General features: G+C 37.1%; 1 protein-coding gene across 1 annotated transcript in view; it reads right to left on the bottom strand.

Moving 5' to 3' along the window:
* Positions 1–16,359, bottom strand: part of LOC118798363 (NACHT, LRR and PYD domains-containing protein 12-like) — a 29,578-nt gene that overhangs the window by 6,528 nt on the left and 6,691 nt on the right. Inside the window, exons 7-11 of the mRNA XM_036557801.1 lie at positions 14,081–15,848; positions 12,811–12,984; positions 12,191–12,364; positions 8,750–8,923; positions 7,379–7,552 (exon numbers count right to left, since the gene is read on the bottom strand). Of these exons, the coding sequence (XP_036413694.1) occupies positions 7,379–7,552; positions 8,750–8,923; positions 12,191–12,364; positions 12,811–12,984; positions 14,081–15,848 (2,464 nt within the window). The remainder of the gene's footprint in view (positions 1–7,378; positions 7,553–8,749; positions 8,924–12,190; positions 12,365–12,810; positions 12,985–14,080; positions 15,849–16,359) is intronic.

The raw sequence follows: 16,359 nt of genomic DNA, 5'->3' as shown, positions 1-16,359 counted from the left end.
TTCGTGGCATCAAGATTATTTAACAGTGACTGGTAGTCTCATTAAGAATGCCCAGTATGTTCTTCCCTTTGGTCATGTTACTGTTACAGGGACGGCGGGGAGGCGGACCCAAGTGCAGAAATGGAAACAGAAAAAAAAATGGAAAAATGAGTTGTTTGTGATTCCGAAACATGCACATGAGGTGACCCAAAGCCAGGTTCGAACCGGCGATGTATTGATCAGCGACTTCGTGGCGTTGCCACTGCGCCACTGAGGAGCACAGGTAACTACTGGCAATAACACCTCAAGGAAGGGGGAAAAGAAAAGGCGGGAAAATGACGAACGGCAAACAAAAGAGACGCTGAGAGCAGCGTGCTCAAACAAAGGCTGAACTAGAGAGGCGAGAGGACAGATAATAGGAAAAACAAAAAACACTTCCACCCCAAAAACGAAGGGAAGGCAGACCTCTTCTTTTCCTTTTTTTTTAATTTATTTATTATTTATTTATTTATGGCTTTAAGCCGCTTTGGGACAGTTTCTTTTCTCAGCCCTCTTTTCTTTTCTTTTTTTGGTTTTGGGGCAATTTCTCTTCTCAGCCCTCTTTTCTTTTTCCCTTTTAGTTTTGGGGCAGTTTCTTCTCTCAGCCCTCTTTTCTTTTTCTTTTTTAGTTTTGGGGCAGTTTCTTTTCATTTCTTTTCTTTTCTTTTCTTTGCTTTTCTTTTCTGACACTAAGTACCGTACCGGTCACCCCTCTACAAAGGTGTGACAAACACCACTGTTTGCCTTGACCTTAAGTAGAGGAGTCCGCAGGTGTGTCACGTTGGGCCTAATCAGCCCGCGGACTTCTGGGAATTGGAGTTCCCTGAAGTTATGGCCCTGTGCCGCGGTCGCCCTCTGCCGGCAGCAGGCAGGGCCGGCTGAACCCTTACAGTTACAGGTGACATCAAATCCTGTTTTACTGCATGGCCTCTCCATGAATGATGTGAAAAGTGCAAAGCTTGCTGCTGATGAGAGGGAGGTAACTATGTGGCAGGGTTGTACACAAATCTCTGATGGGCTATGGTTAGGCCTGAACGGTCTGCCTGTGCTTCCCTCGGCCCTACCTCAATCAATACTGATATGTGACCACATTTCAATGCTAGTTCAGTCATCTTACAGACTAGAGCAGAGAACCCACCATTCTGCTCTGCTCTGGACTAGGGAGTAGCATAGACTTTCAATTGCTACCAATGAATCTAGGGAGACTGCAAGCCCCTATTTTTTTATAAGGAATATAGGTATGGAAGTCAAATCTTTGGGGCCAAACAGTCCACATTCTGTAAGGGGGTTTGGATTTAATGGGTAACATATGTCCATACATTTCACCTACTGCCTTATAAGGTCATGAATGTACAACCCCATAAAATTTGGGACACTGTGTAGAAAGTAAATAAAAATAGGATGCAGTCATGTGCAAATCATGTAAACCATATTTTTAAAGAAAATACTACAAAGACAACAAATCGAATGTTGAAACTGAAAAATGTTATTGTTATTTGAAAAATATATGCCCATTTTGACTTTGATGCCAACAACACATTCCAAAAAAGTTGGGAGGGGGGCATGTTTACCACTGTTTTTCATCACCTCTTCTTTCAACAACAATCCGTAAGTTTTTGGGAACTGAGGAGACCAATTGCTGTAGTTTTGAAAGTGAAATGCTTTCTTGTTCTTGTTTGATATAGGATTTCAGCTGCTCAACAGTTTAGGATCTCCTTTGTTGTATTTTTCATTTCATAATACTAATGCACCCTCATACCATCAGGAATACTGGCTTTTGAACTGTGAGCTGATAACAAGCCAAGTGGTCTTTGTCGCAGAGGACCCAGCGTCCATGATTTCCAAAAAGAATTTCAAATGTTCCTTTGTCGGACCACAGGACACATTTCCAGTTGCCCTCAGCCCATTTTAAATGAGCTTGGGCCCAGAGAAGGTGGCAGCATTCCTGGATCCTGTATATATGGTTTCTTCTCTATGTTTGAGTTTCAACTTGCATTTGTGGATGCAGCGACAAACTGTTTTCACTGACAGTGGTTTTCAGAAGTGTTTCTGAGCCCATGCAGTGATTTCCACTGCAGAATCATGTCGTTTTTAATGCAGTGCCGCCTGAGGGCCCAAAGAGCATAGCCATCAAATACTGCTTTTGGCCTTGTCCCTTGCATACAGAGATTTCTCAAGATTCTCTGAATCTTTTAATGATATTATGTACCGTAGACGATGAAAAGCAGAAGTTCTTCGCTATTTTACGTTGAGAAACATTATTCTTGAATTGTTGCACTATTTGCTCATGCAGTCTTTCACAGAGTGGTGAACTCCTCCTTATCTTTACTTCTGAAAGACTCAGCCTCTCTTGGATGCTCTTTTTATACCCAATCATGTTACCAACCTGTTGCCAATTAACTACCAGGTTGTTTTTTAGCACTACACAACTTTACCAGCCTTTTGTTGCCCCCAACTTTTTGGAATGTATGTATTTTTTCAAAATACAATAAAATTTCTCAGTTTCAACATTTGATTTGTTGTCTTTGTACTATTTTCAATGCAATGTAGGGTTTAATTTATGCACATCATTGTATTTTGTTTTTATTTACATTTTGCACATTAATATTGGACAGATCAGGATTGATCATGACACCAAGGTTTTTTTACAGATGTACCTGATGCAACTGAGAAGCATAAAGGTTAAGTAATAATTTAGAAAGTTTTTTTCTAGTAGTTTTAGGGCCAAGAAGTGCTTCTGTGTTGATTAGGAGGAAGTTACTTGACATCCAATCTTTTTTGTCTTTTGCACAGTCCTCAGTGTTGTTAAGTTGAAATTTATCTTTTGGTTTGGCCGATATATACAATTGTACATTATCAGCATAGCAGTGGACATTGATGGAATTTTTACTACAGTACCCAGTGGTGGGATCAGGTAAGATCTGAACCAGGAAAGAGATATTCCTGTTACGTTTTCTGTATGGTCTTCTAGTCTGTCTAGCTGGACAGCGCAGTCTCCTGTATCAAATGTGGGAATGAGATCAAACACAACCTGCAAACATACATATCTTTTGTCAAGTAGGAACTTAGTTATTTTGTCACAGCTTTCTCCAAAATATTTGATATAAAGGGAAGATTTGAAGTCTATCAATTTGAAAGTTCACAGGGATCAAGATTAGGTTTCTTAGTCAGGGGTTTCATTGCTGCTAGATTAAGAGTTTTGGTATATAGCCAAGGGTAGCGTTTGGTTATTTCTGAAAAAAAAAAAATCTTTGAATAAACTTGTAGAACTTGGATCTAGTATGCAAGTAGAAAGTTTGGGGGAGGAAATAATTTTCACCAGCTCTGTTGAAGTAAGGTAAAGGATTCTAATCTCTCTGTAGTAGTTAAAGATCTGGATTAGCTTTGTAGGGCAGCAGGGTTGTATTGGTCAATTTTGTGTTTTCAATGTTTTGCCTATTCCTCTAAATGTTACGAAAAGACAGAGGTGGGAACAGGTCACGAAGTTGCAAGTAACCAGTGAGTCTCAATTGTTGACAATTGAGTCCTGAGTCAAATCCCAAGTCAAAACATTAAAATCTAAATCCTGAGCCAGACAACACAGGCAAGTCTCAAGTCAAGTCCAAGTCCTAAACCATGAGTCCTAAACAAGTCAGTATGCATTCTTTAGCAAACGTAATGACATTTTAATGTAAAAAATAATGGAAGCAGTAATATAGGCCAGTGACAGCATGTTAAATGTGTATGGTAGAATTTTAAGTGTGTTTTTTGTTTGTTTACTGTTTTGTTTGTTATTTTACCCTTTCAAAAATAACTGCTAAATCCATGGTACATGGAAGACAATAACAAATAATAAAATACACAAAGTGTAGTACAACTGACAAAAAAAATCTTGTATCTGGAAAAATTTGAAGTTAAATAATATTGGAAGATTTTTGGATTCCAAGAGTGGAGCAAGGTGCCAGAAAGTAACTGCTGCACCATTTAGGGTGGAATGGAAAACTAGAATATGAAGTTAGTGAATAAAAAACTTCAACCAAGTGGTGAATATTTAAACTGCAGAGATCATTAAAAATCTTTAAAATATAGAGCTCTGTTAAGACTTGTGATAACATGTACAATGTACTGTCGTTGGACCAACCCCCCGCTGCTATTGCCAAATAATGATCCTTTCTTTTGGGGTTTAACAAACTTAACAAGGGTAGGAAAAAAGGTCTACCTCGTGTTGCAATGCAACATTCTAAAGCCAAAACAACATATCAGGACATAGACTATCATTAAATGGAAACTCTAAAAGAAAAAAGATCATGAGACAAATACAATTAGTTTAGTGCATCTTAGACAGAATGCTTTCAGACATTTAAATTATCAAACTTGATTGACCATCAAGATAGATGTAAATCAGTGGCTAGAGATACTTTTGTCAATCTGACTCAGGTCCAAGTCATATGACTCAAGTCTACATCTCTGTAGAAAGAAATGATTAAATCTTTGCTACTGTAAGCTGATGGTATCTGAAGTTCAGTAGCTGTTTACTTCTTATTTGATTTGAACATTGTGCTAAATAATTATTTATGATTACTCCTATTATTACCAGAGAGAAGAGACTGAGTGTGCCACAAAAAATGCCCTTCTGCAGTGTATAAGCCTATTCTTTCAGACAGGCCATTCAAGATCTGTTTGTCTGACAAACCTCAGCTGTACTAGCTGTGGAGAGTGTTAGAGTATGTTTGACATGATACTGTGGGGATGAATATATATTATATATTTTATAATATATATTCATATATTATAATATATATCATAGTTTTAGACAGGTGTTGTTATTGCTAATTGGTTGAACTAGTCCGATATTGATTAGATTAATAGAACAAACTTTTTGAGGTTTTCTGAAATTTTGTTTGATTCTGGAACAGACACAGTCTCAAATGAGTGAAACCTATGTGGCGTCTCAAGGCAGCTAGCAGACGGTTGGTTTAGATGGTCTGTCTGCTGCCTGGCCTTGGCCCTGGTTTGTCAGTAACAGATTGTTAAGAACTGGAGGACTAAGAACTGAGAAAAAAGACTCCAAAGCAGAAACCATCTTTCTCCTGGAGGCATTAAAGAATGAAGTTATAGAGAGAAGAGGAACATGGAGGAAATTAAATAAACACAATTTATGTTAACAAATTGGAATGTACAGCAACTAAAGCTAAAGCTCACAACTAAAATTAAAGTCTTTCAAAAATAAACAGGTTTTATTGCAAAGTTTAGAAGAACAATATAAGAAATAAATTATAACCTGTATCAACAACCTGAAAAATATCTTCTTTGGGTTGTCCTGATCTCCTCTTGAAGGGGCTGCAAACTTATTCCCTTGATGCTTTAGCTATAGGTGATTTTACAGCTTCCCATAATACCTTATTTCACCAGTAGTTGTGGTAGAATAACTCTACTTCTGCTCAGCATATATAAGCACAGTAGAGTTGCATCTGAATAATTTAATGAAACTTTCTTTTCTATCAGTTTTTCTTGAATTACTGTGTTAGCTCTACCAATATAGTGATTGAGGCCAGAGCATACAGATCAGGCAAAAAAGAATAAATTAAAGCAGATAAGAAATTAGGTTCATGCAGCAACACTGTTTTGTAGAACTGGGCAATATGACAATTAAGGGAAAATAAGATACTTAAAATGTGTTCATGAAAACATTGCATATCTTTATATGATTAGATCATACAAGTAAAATACTATGTTTATGATTTGGCTGAGTAAAAGACATTTTTGCTGAAAGAAGAAAAAGAATTTTTGCTGGTAATGGGGATTAGGATTATTTCTATATTATTATTCAGAATTATTGGTAGTAATTTGCAGATCAGTAATAAGTATATAATAAAATTAATAAAATTACATAAAATGAATTACATTATTTTAAAGCTGTTACTAAATAATAAATTAGTAATTGCAATAGAAAAACGTCTATAATAAAGTATTGGGAAAATAATTGTAAAAAGTAGTACAAACCTAAAGGTTACATGCTTTTTTATTGCTAATAAATAATAAGATGCATAGAGACAAAGAAAGATAAACATGTTGAATAAAGATATATGTGTTACAGTGTGGGGTTGTTTGTCACTGAACTAATGTCTGAGTCCCATACTAGATCTACTAGGTGTTTTATAAAAAAAAGTAACCGTGTTTTATTAATAGGTAACACAAAAGAAACATGTTCCAGCTCTGATAATTGCAGTCATAATTTCCATGCAATTATCCACATTATTTTTAAATAATTATGTTATCACCTGATGTGAGATGCAGTAACTGAAAAAAATATTTGTATCACTTCGTTTCACTGTAATTACATTACAAACAATATCTTTACACTGTGCCTGATCATTTAAAAAAATAACATGTTAGAAACAAATTAGAAACAAGTGAAAAGTATTTTAAATGTGACAATTCAACAGAATCCAGATGCTCGCGGTGTAAAAGGGCGAAAGGCAGTTTAATGGAGTTAACCAAAATCGTAGTCAAAAAACCAAGCGTGCGTCAAAACCAAAAAGCAGCCACCAAACACAACGATGATCAGATCACCGTGTGAACTAAACCAAAGGGGTAAGACAAAAGGGGAGGTCAAAAAAACAGTCCAAAAAGATCAAAACACAGAACAGCACAAAAACCAGGTCAAATCCACAATAGACAATAGATCAGAATAAACGCTCAGTAGGCTCGTAAAGAATCAATACCTCGCACTAATCCTCTCTAAAGCCCGGGCTTATATGCTAAGCTGTCTTGATCATATGATCTAAAACACAGGTGCAAAGAGTTAATACTCCGGAGAGCGAGAGCGCTGATAGGAGCGCAATGTATGTTCAGAAGTCATGTGATCCCCTTGAGGATTGTGGGTGTTGGAGTCCATATCTTGCTGTGATACTGGCAAATGCGTGACATTAAAGCACTGGTACTACATAATTTAAGCAAAACTACTTACTATTTTGGGGCTATAACCCTAATATTATAAAACCCTGTAACAATTTAAAAAATGGGCTATTATCTACATTAAGCAGAAATTATGCTATAAGAGCTGGAAACGTTATTCCTATAAATAAAAAAAATATTTACTGATTTTACTGTAATAAATACTATATATTATTACACTTTCTGCTGGGAGCAAGACCACCCACCCAAATCAGAAAATCTCCAAATCTACACAATTCAAATGAACAATACATTTATTACTCAAAAAATGGCACATTTAACCAAAAGACAACACTGAAAATAGGAGTGCACATTCAAGAATTTCAAAATATATAAAACATAAAATATATTTTTAAATGAACATCTAATTAACAGAAAGCTCACCTATATTTTTTATTAAAGATTTAGTTTGCAGAACGCTCACCTGAGTGTCTCCAGTTTACAGTGTGAACTCTTCAGCCCAGAAGACAGCAGCTCCACTTTTGAGTCCTGCAGGTCATTGTTACTGAGGTCCAGCTCTTTCAGGGAGGAGTTTACTGATTGTAGAGCTGATGACAGTTTTTCACAAGATGCTATTGTGAGATTACAGCCGGCTAGTCTGTAAAGAGCAGAGTAAATATTGCACATGGTGTGGTTTAAAATAGGATAATTAGGAAAAAGAGATGTTGCTTGCCATAAGTTACTTTATCTTTACCTCTAGAGAAAAGTACATTTAATGTTTGTAACATGATTTCTTTTTTTCACAATCAAAGTTGCTTTACAATAACAAATCATTAAAAATTGATTTCATTCATCATGTTGCTGATGAAGTCAGCTGCTGGGTTCTTACATCTTGCACACATTACATCAATAACTTTGAATAATATGGAATCAATTTATCAATTTTAAAAGAAGTGACATTGTTTGCCATGTGTAACTTTATATTTACATTAAGAAATAAGATATACATGTTTACATGTACTATAACATGTTTATAAATACATTATGTGTAAAAACCTTATAATAGGTGTCCAGTTTTATTAATGTTAAAAGAGTATATATTATCCATTTTATGATTTATTTTCTGTGCATGTCATGGATATCATCAGTACTTGAAGAAATCTGAATAACTGCATTTATAGCACCGATATAATTTAGTTTTACTGTATTTGCAGTCTATAACTATGTCTGTACATCACATTGCTCCTGAACATTTAAAGACATAACATAACTAATTCTTGTTTGCTAAATTTTTTTAAATACTTGGTTTGATGTTTTCCTCCACTTTGCTGTCTTCTGAGTGGATTAAACGAAACAACGGAAAACAGTTAATACAATTTTAAAATGTATCTTGTTTCATTTATGGGAAGCTGTAAAATGCACCATAGCCCACACAAGAAAATAATGAAGATTTTTTAAAGATAATCTTAAGCAAATAACTAACATTATCTTATTTGAGAACCTCTTATTTTTTTTTCAAGAATTACATGTAAGAATATTGGGCCTCATTCACCAAAACATTTCTAAGCCTTTTCTTAAATCCGTCTCTGAGAAAAGTTATGAGAATACGTCTACATCAGATCCATGTTGTGTTCTGCAGAATTGTTTGCATAATTTTGCTCTTCAGTGTGCGCAGATTCTGTTCTTACCTAAGAACAAATCCCAAGTAAAATTTGGTGAATGTCAGAATCTTCATAAAAAACTGTGTAAATGGGTTTTAAGAAGAAATTTCTTCTAAAGAATGGTTGCTAAATAAGGCCCATTCTTATGACTTTCTCTGTGTTTTTATTAAAGATCTAATTTACAGAAGGCTCACCTGAGTGTCTTCAGTGTACAGCGTGAACTCTTCAGTCCAACAGACAACAACTCCATTCCTGAATCCTGCAGGTCATTGTTACTGAGGTCCAGCTCAGTCAGGGAGGAGTTTACTGATTGTAGAGCTGATGATAGTTTTTCACAAGATGCTGTTGTGAGATGAAAGCCAGCTAGTCTGTAAAGTAAATACAGCACATGGGATGACCTAAATCAGGATAATTAGCATGAAGTAATGTGAATTGCCATGCATTACTTTAGCTTTACATCTAGAAAAAAATACACTGGATATTTATATCCTGATTTCTTTTTCACACTCAAAGTTGATTTATGATTACAATTCATTAAAAATTAATTTCATTCATCATGTTGTTGATGAGTTCAGGTGCTGGGTTCTAACTCAACTTGCACATCTCACATCAATAACTTTGAATAATATGGAATTGATTTATACTACAAACGCTTTTTAGTTAGTTTAACCTAAATATGTACTTTTTTCAGTAGTTTTGAAACATAAAAATCATGAATACATGCAAAGTTAATTGTCAATTACAATGTGATATGATAAACTTAACAAACATCCAAACATATCTTGGATGATAAACTGCTTTAAGATGAGTAAAAAAGACATGTAAATTATATTTTTTAAAAAACTATGTCATTAAAGCCTGCGTGAGCACCTGAGCAGAGAGGGAAAGAGAATGCACTGGCTAGCTTTAGCCTTGGATCAAACATGAGGTCTATTAAAGTGGCCTTGTTTCAGGACTGGAGGTGGTACTCAGGAGTTAGGGCTCAGGTATTGGGCACCGTCTCCCCAGCCCTCACAGTTATCATCCTTCCCCCATTGTTATCATGGGCTGTGCTCGGGGTTTGGGATCTGCCTTCCTGTTGGCTCTTGCAGCCATCATCAGAGCCCAAGGAACAGGTGCCTGGCACATAGCTCCATCATGTAGCCCCATCACGGTTATCATTTCCCATCTGGTCAAACAACCAAAACAGGGCAGGATGGCAGGAGAGCAAAACTGCAATCAGGGCAGGAGACTCCAAGGCTACTGGCCAGTCATGAGGCATGGAGGCCAACAGGTCAGGGAACACAGAGGTTGGCAGGTCAGGGGAGGCTGTGCCAGCAGCAGACACATGCAGGGTCGCACTGACATGCTTGGGTGCTGGCGGGGAAACATTGACATCCTCAGATGCAGGCAGGGCCACACCAGCATCCATGGGAGCAGGCGGCACTACATCAACATCCTCTGATGCAGGTGGGGCTGCACTGGCATCTTTGGGTGCAGGCAGGGTTACATCAGTCTCAGATGCAGGCTGGGTTGCACCAGTGTCCTCATAACCAGACAGGGCTACATTAACATCCTCTGATACAGGCGGGGCCACACCAACGTCCTCAGGTGCCAGCAGGGTTTCACAGATGTCTTCGGGTGCAGGAAGGGGAGGGGTAAAAAGAGAACTCTGCGCCCCCTCAAAGCAGAGACTGTTTCCTCTCCACTCCTTTTAAAGGCAGCCACACTGCCAAATCCAAATCCCAAATCCAAATCCAGTGTGAGAACCTGAGCAAAGAGGGAAAGAGAGTTTGCTGGCTCTAGCCCTGCTCCAGAACTTTAACTACTGGGATCAAACATAAGGTCTATTAAAGTGGCCTATGGGACTGGAGGCAGTACTCAGGAGTCAGGGCAAAGGACTCAGGTGCCATCTCCCCAGCCCTCATGGTTATCATCCTCCACCCACTGTCATCACAGGTTGTTGTCTGTGCTCGGGGTTCAGGTTCCGGCTTACTGCCACCTCTCGCAACTGTCATTGGAGCCTGGGGAATGAGTGTCTGGCACATAGTCCAACACACACATGCTTGTTTGGCAAGTAAGCTCTGTTTTGTTACAGGGGTTACTGTAGAGCCTCATAAGATTTTCTTTGTTCTGCTTTCTCTCACTTGTCACACATCACAAAACCATATTAGGATTGATTCCTGTTTATGCTTATATTGTGTTTTTAAAGATTTTTTGTTTTTTCCTAGTGATGTTCCACACCTTTCACATATTTTTATGTAATGTCCACATGGAATTAGTAATTTATCATATTAAGAGATGTAAAGTTTGATCATTAGTTAATACAATAGATACAGGCAATTCCATTGCATGATTATAAATGTAATTGATATGTGTGATGTTTGTAGTTTTTTGTAATATATATTATCTGATATTTATATGAAGAGAGTGTTTATATGGACTATGTTATTAACATGATTGACCTTTTCTTGTGCAGTGAATAATAACCTGTTCTGTTTCTGTAGAGGCTTCTTCTGGAGAAGAGAAATATAGTAAAAACTGTTTCCTGTCTACAATACACAACGAGTCCATGAAATTGTAGGATTTGTGACATTTTAAAGATCATTTTTAATTTCTGAGCTAAATTTTGTTGTATAATCTTTGCTTTATTTTTACAATTAACAGTATTTTACAAAACTGAAACTACACAATTTAATCAGAACTACTTATTATTTTGGGGTAATAAATAATAAAATATAGAATTGATAATTGTTGTGTAACTGGAAAAAAAAACATTTTATTTATAGATAACTAGAGTTACATTTTTTTCCTATTTTATTACAAATTAGTAAGTGCTACGATTGCTGACATGTTATATTTTAAAAACTGGAAAAGTAGCATGTATTTTTAGCTTAGCTTAGCTTATGTTTCCATAATACCTTATCATTGCCCACTTATCGCAGGCCTGTTAAGGAGATCTAGGTAGAAGTGTTACCAAATTATCTGCTGGGAGTAGGACCAATTCAGATTCAGAGTACTTTATTAATCCCAAAGAGGGCAATTCATTTGCAGCTTTCCCCATCCATACACACAACTGTATATATATATATATATATATATATACATAACATTATGACCACTCTTTTTTTCTTTTTTTTCTCTATATAGGTGCACTTTGTAGTTCTACAATTACAGACACCCATGGAACCTCACAGAGCAGGTCATATTTGGGTGGTGGATCATCCTCAGCACTGCAGTAACACTGATGTGTTAGTGTGTGTTGCATTGGTCTGAGTGGATCAGTGTTACTGCAGTGCTGAGAATGATCCACCACGCAAATGGTACCCGCTTTTTGAGGGCCCATGGGGGTCCTGACCACTGAAGAACAGGGTAAACGGGGGCTAACAAAGTATGCAGAGAAACAGATGGACTACAGTCTGTAATTGTAGATCTACAAAGTGCACCTATATAGTAAGTGGAGCTGATAAAATGGACAATGAGCATAGAAACAAGGAGGTGGTCATAATGTTATGCCTGATCGATATATATACACCACCCTAAATCAGAAAATCTCAAACTTTTTATAATTCAATTGCACATTATTCCAAGTAGCACATTTCACTAAAGCACATTTTTATTTTTATTTTTTAAGATCTAATTTGCAGAACGCTCACCTGAGTGTCTTCAGTTTACAGTGTGAACTCTTCAGTCCAGCAGTCAACAGCTCCACTCCTGAATCCTGCAAGTCATTGTTACTGAGGTCCAGCTCTTTCAGGGAGGAGTTTACTAATTGTAGAGCTGATGACAGTTTTTCACAAGATGCTATTGAGAGATTACAGCCAGCTAGTCTGTAAAGACAGAGGAAATACAGGTATGGGATGGTTTGGGATGGTTTACATTCAAGAGAATTAGAATAGACTGATGTTGCTCACCATGTGTTACTTTATATTTATATCTAAAAAAGTACACTAGATGTTTGTAGCTTGATTTCTTTGTCACATTCAAAATTGATTTATAACTACAGCCTATTAAAATGTATTTCATTGTTCATATTGCTGAATAGTTCAGCTGCTGGTTCCTACTCACAACTTGCACAGATCAATAACTTTGAATAATATGGAACTGATTTATGCCACAAACTGTACTCAATCAGATTAAATAAACTTTTATTAATGTTCAAAGAGTAAACATTACATTAATAATGGTTTAAAGGAATCAGGCTGATGTCTTGATTAAGCAGATATTATGCTGTAAGAGCTGAACATAATAAAGATCTAGTTTGCATAAAGCTCACCTGAGTGTCTCCAATTTACAGTATGAACTCTTCAGTCCAGCAGACAGCAGCTCAACTCCTGAATCCAGCAGGTCATTGTTACTTAAGTCCAGCTCTTTCAGGGAGGAGTTTACTGATTGTAGAGCTGATGATAGTTTTTCACAAGATGTTTTTGTGATATTACAGCCAACTAGTCTGTAAAAAGTACATACAGTACATGGTGTGGTTTCAAACAGGAGAATTAGAAAGGAGAGATGTTGCTTGCCATGTGTATCTTTACCTCTAGAAAAAAAATTACACTGGATGTTTGAAACATGATTTGTTTTTCACACTCAAAGTTGATTTACAATTACAACAAGAAGGGGCCAAGATGTAATTTAGTAACATTTTATAATAACAGGTCCCTATAAATAGTAACTTAATCATTATGTAATATTTTGTTAGTTTTTTATTTTATTACATTCACTTGTGTATTAATAGATGATACAATTTCATTTTTATACATATTTAGTGAGAAATAAATAAAGCAGTGTATATGATTTTTATAAATGTACTGTAATGCAATATGTACTATAACATTCATTAACACATTATAAAGCATAGCTTCATAATAGGGATCCAATATTTTTTTAACAATTTCCAAAAGGAGTTCACATTAGTCATTTTATGAGCACTAGCTAAGCATTAAGGAAAAGGTTGTGCATGACAGGAAGTCATTTAAAACAGGACAACTGATTCTCATTATTGTTAAGTAAATGCTTAATATTTCACATCATATCATTTGTAAGTTATGACCAATCACTTATTATTCTTATTTAATTCAAAGTTACCAATGGCACAATTTATAAATCCATATGCAGCTATTATTTAAGTATTACAAATACATTAGACATCATTAAAAAACTATTAAGTATGTGTAGCAGTGGGCAGTATGATGATATTTTATTATCAAGATAAATTATGTCACAATACATTTTTCATATTGAGGATTTTGTCAGCACTCTGACAAAAGTTATGTTTAATTATGGAGAGAGCATAATTACTCCTGTGTAATTAGATTTAGTGCAGTACAGTTTGTGAAAAACTGAATATAAGCCATTATTAAACTTCTACAGCAAAGACACTGTTACCAAGTGAGGCTTCATTGACAACACACATAAATTAACAAGAGATAAAAACAAAAATATGTCCTGTAACAAGAGGGAAATCATCTGAAAGGAGAAAGTAGAATGCACCAACCCTGATTCAGATTAAATACAGTGCAGTACAACATATACATTAAAATACTCACACAGCTTTTCTGGATGCTTTGACCACTGGCAGCAGCCTCAGAAGACATTTCTCTGATGGATCATATTTCCTCAGGTCAAACTCATCCAGCTCGTTGTCTGAATTCAGCATTACAAACGCCACAGCTGACCACTGAGAAGGAGAGAGTTTAGCTCCACTGAGGCCACTGGAACTTTGTCTGTTCAAGTATGTCTGGACTTCCTGCACCAGAGAATGGTCATTCAGTTCATTCAGACAGTGGAACAGACTGATTGTTTTCTCTGGAGAGGGATTCTCCCTGATCTTCTCCTTGATGCACCGGACTGTTTCCTCTTTGCTCTGAGCGTTGCTTCTTTTCTGTGTCAGTAGGCCTTGTAAGAGATTCTGATTGGACTCCACTGAAAGGCCCAGAAGGAAGCGGAGGAAAAGGTCCAGGTGTCCATTCTCACTCTGTAAGGCCTTGTCCACTGCAAACTTGAGGAAATTTGACATTGTTGTCTTTCTGAACAAACCAAATAATCCAGGTAGCAGAACATTTCTGTTGTTGGAAATGAAGTAAGTAAATGCATATAAAGCAGCCAGAAACTCCTGAACACTTAGGTGCACAAAGCTGAACACCTTCCCCAGGTGTAGCCCAAACTCCTCTCTGAAGATCTGGGTACAAACTCCTGAGTACTCTGACACTTCTCTGACATCAATGCCACACTGTCTCAGGTCTTCCTCATAGAAGATCAGATTGCCTTTCTCCAGCTGTTGGAAAGCCAGTTTTCCCAGTGCCAGAATACTCTCTCTAGTCTGCTGAGGATCAGTGTCACATTTCCCATGGTACTTTTGGTCCTTGTGTTTGATCTGAAAGATCAGGAAGTGTGTGAACATTTGAGTCAGAGTCTTGGGGGTCTCTTCATTCTCTGCTTCACCCAACACTCTCTCTAGAACAGTGGCTGCAATCCAACAGAAGACTGGGATGTGGCACATGATGTAGAGGCTTCTTGAGGACTTCATGTGTGAGATGATTTTATTGGCCACGTTCCGGTCACTGATTCTCTTCCTGAAGTACTCCTCTTTCTGAGGGTCACTGAACCCTCGTACCTCTGTTACCTGGTCAACACACTCAGGAGGGATCTGATTGGCTGCTGCTGGTCGAGTAGTTATCCAGAGGAGAGCCGAGGGAAGCAGATTCCCCTTGATGAGGTTTGTCAGCAGCACATCCACTGAGGCTGACTGTGTTACATCAAATAAGCTCTCATTGTTCTGGAAATCTAGAGGAAGTCGACACTCATCCAGACCATCAAAGATGAACATGACTTTGTAGCAATGATAGTCTCTTGGTTTTAGTTCTTTTGTGTCTGAGAAAAAAATATGAAGAAGATCCACAAGACTGAGTTTTTTCTTCTTCATCAAGTTCAGCTCTCTAAAAGGAAGTGGAAATATGAAGAGGACGTCATGATTTGCTTTTCCTTCAGCCCAGTCCAGAATGGACTTATGCACAGAGACTGTTTTTCCAATTCCAGCAACTCCTTTAGTCAGCACAGTTCTGATGGAATTATCTTTAAAGAGGTCATTACATTTGATGGGTTTCTCCTGTGTTGCTGGTCTTCTGGACACTGTTTCAATCTGTCTGACCTCATGTTCATTATTGACCTCTCCACTCCCTCCCTCTGTGATGTAGAGTTCTGTGTAGATCTCATTCAGAAGGGTTGAGGTTCCAGAATTTGAGATTCCTTCATTCATTTTATGAAATTTTTCCTTCAGTGTTGATTTCAGCTTTTGATGACAAGAAGGAGCTATTTCTGATAAAAAGAAGAAACAAAAACAACACGATTTAGTTTCAGCATTGCCACAAACATATTATGACATATAGTGACATCACACAAACTAAATAATAATAATGATAAGTTCAACTTGTATAGCACCTTTCACAAACCCAAGAATGCTTTACATAGTCTCCAAAAAAAAATCAAGGACAGTAAAGGGAAGAACAGGGAAGGTTTTTAGCAGAGTTTTGACAGCAGACAAAGACGAGCAATTACGAAGAGTAGAAGGTAAAGAATTCCTGAGTTTAGGGGCAGCAGCACTGAAAGATCTGCCACCCGTAGTAGAAAGTCTAGTTGAGGGAACTGTGAGGAGTCCAGAATTAGAAGATTGGAGAGCATAAGAGGGACAATATAATGAAATGAGATCAGAGAGGTATGTCGGAGCCAGACCACATAGAGCCTTGAAGGTAAGAAGAAGGATTTTGTACTTAATTCTAGAACTAATAGGAAGCCAATGCAACTGTCAGAGAATAAGAGTAATATGAGC

This window comes from Colossoma macropomum, unplaced genomic scaffold, assembly GCF_904425465.1.
Source record: "Colossoma macropomum unplaced genomic scaffold, Colossoma_macropomum, whole genome shotgun sequence".
In the NCBI taxonomy this organism is placed as follows: domain Eukaryota; kingdom Metazoa; phylum Chordata; class Actinopteri; order Characiformes; family Serrasalmidae; genus Colossoma; species Colossoma macropomum.
This window is presented reverse-complemented; position numbering and strand designations above follow the sequence as displayed.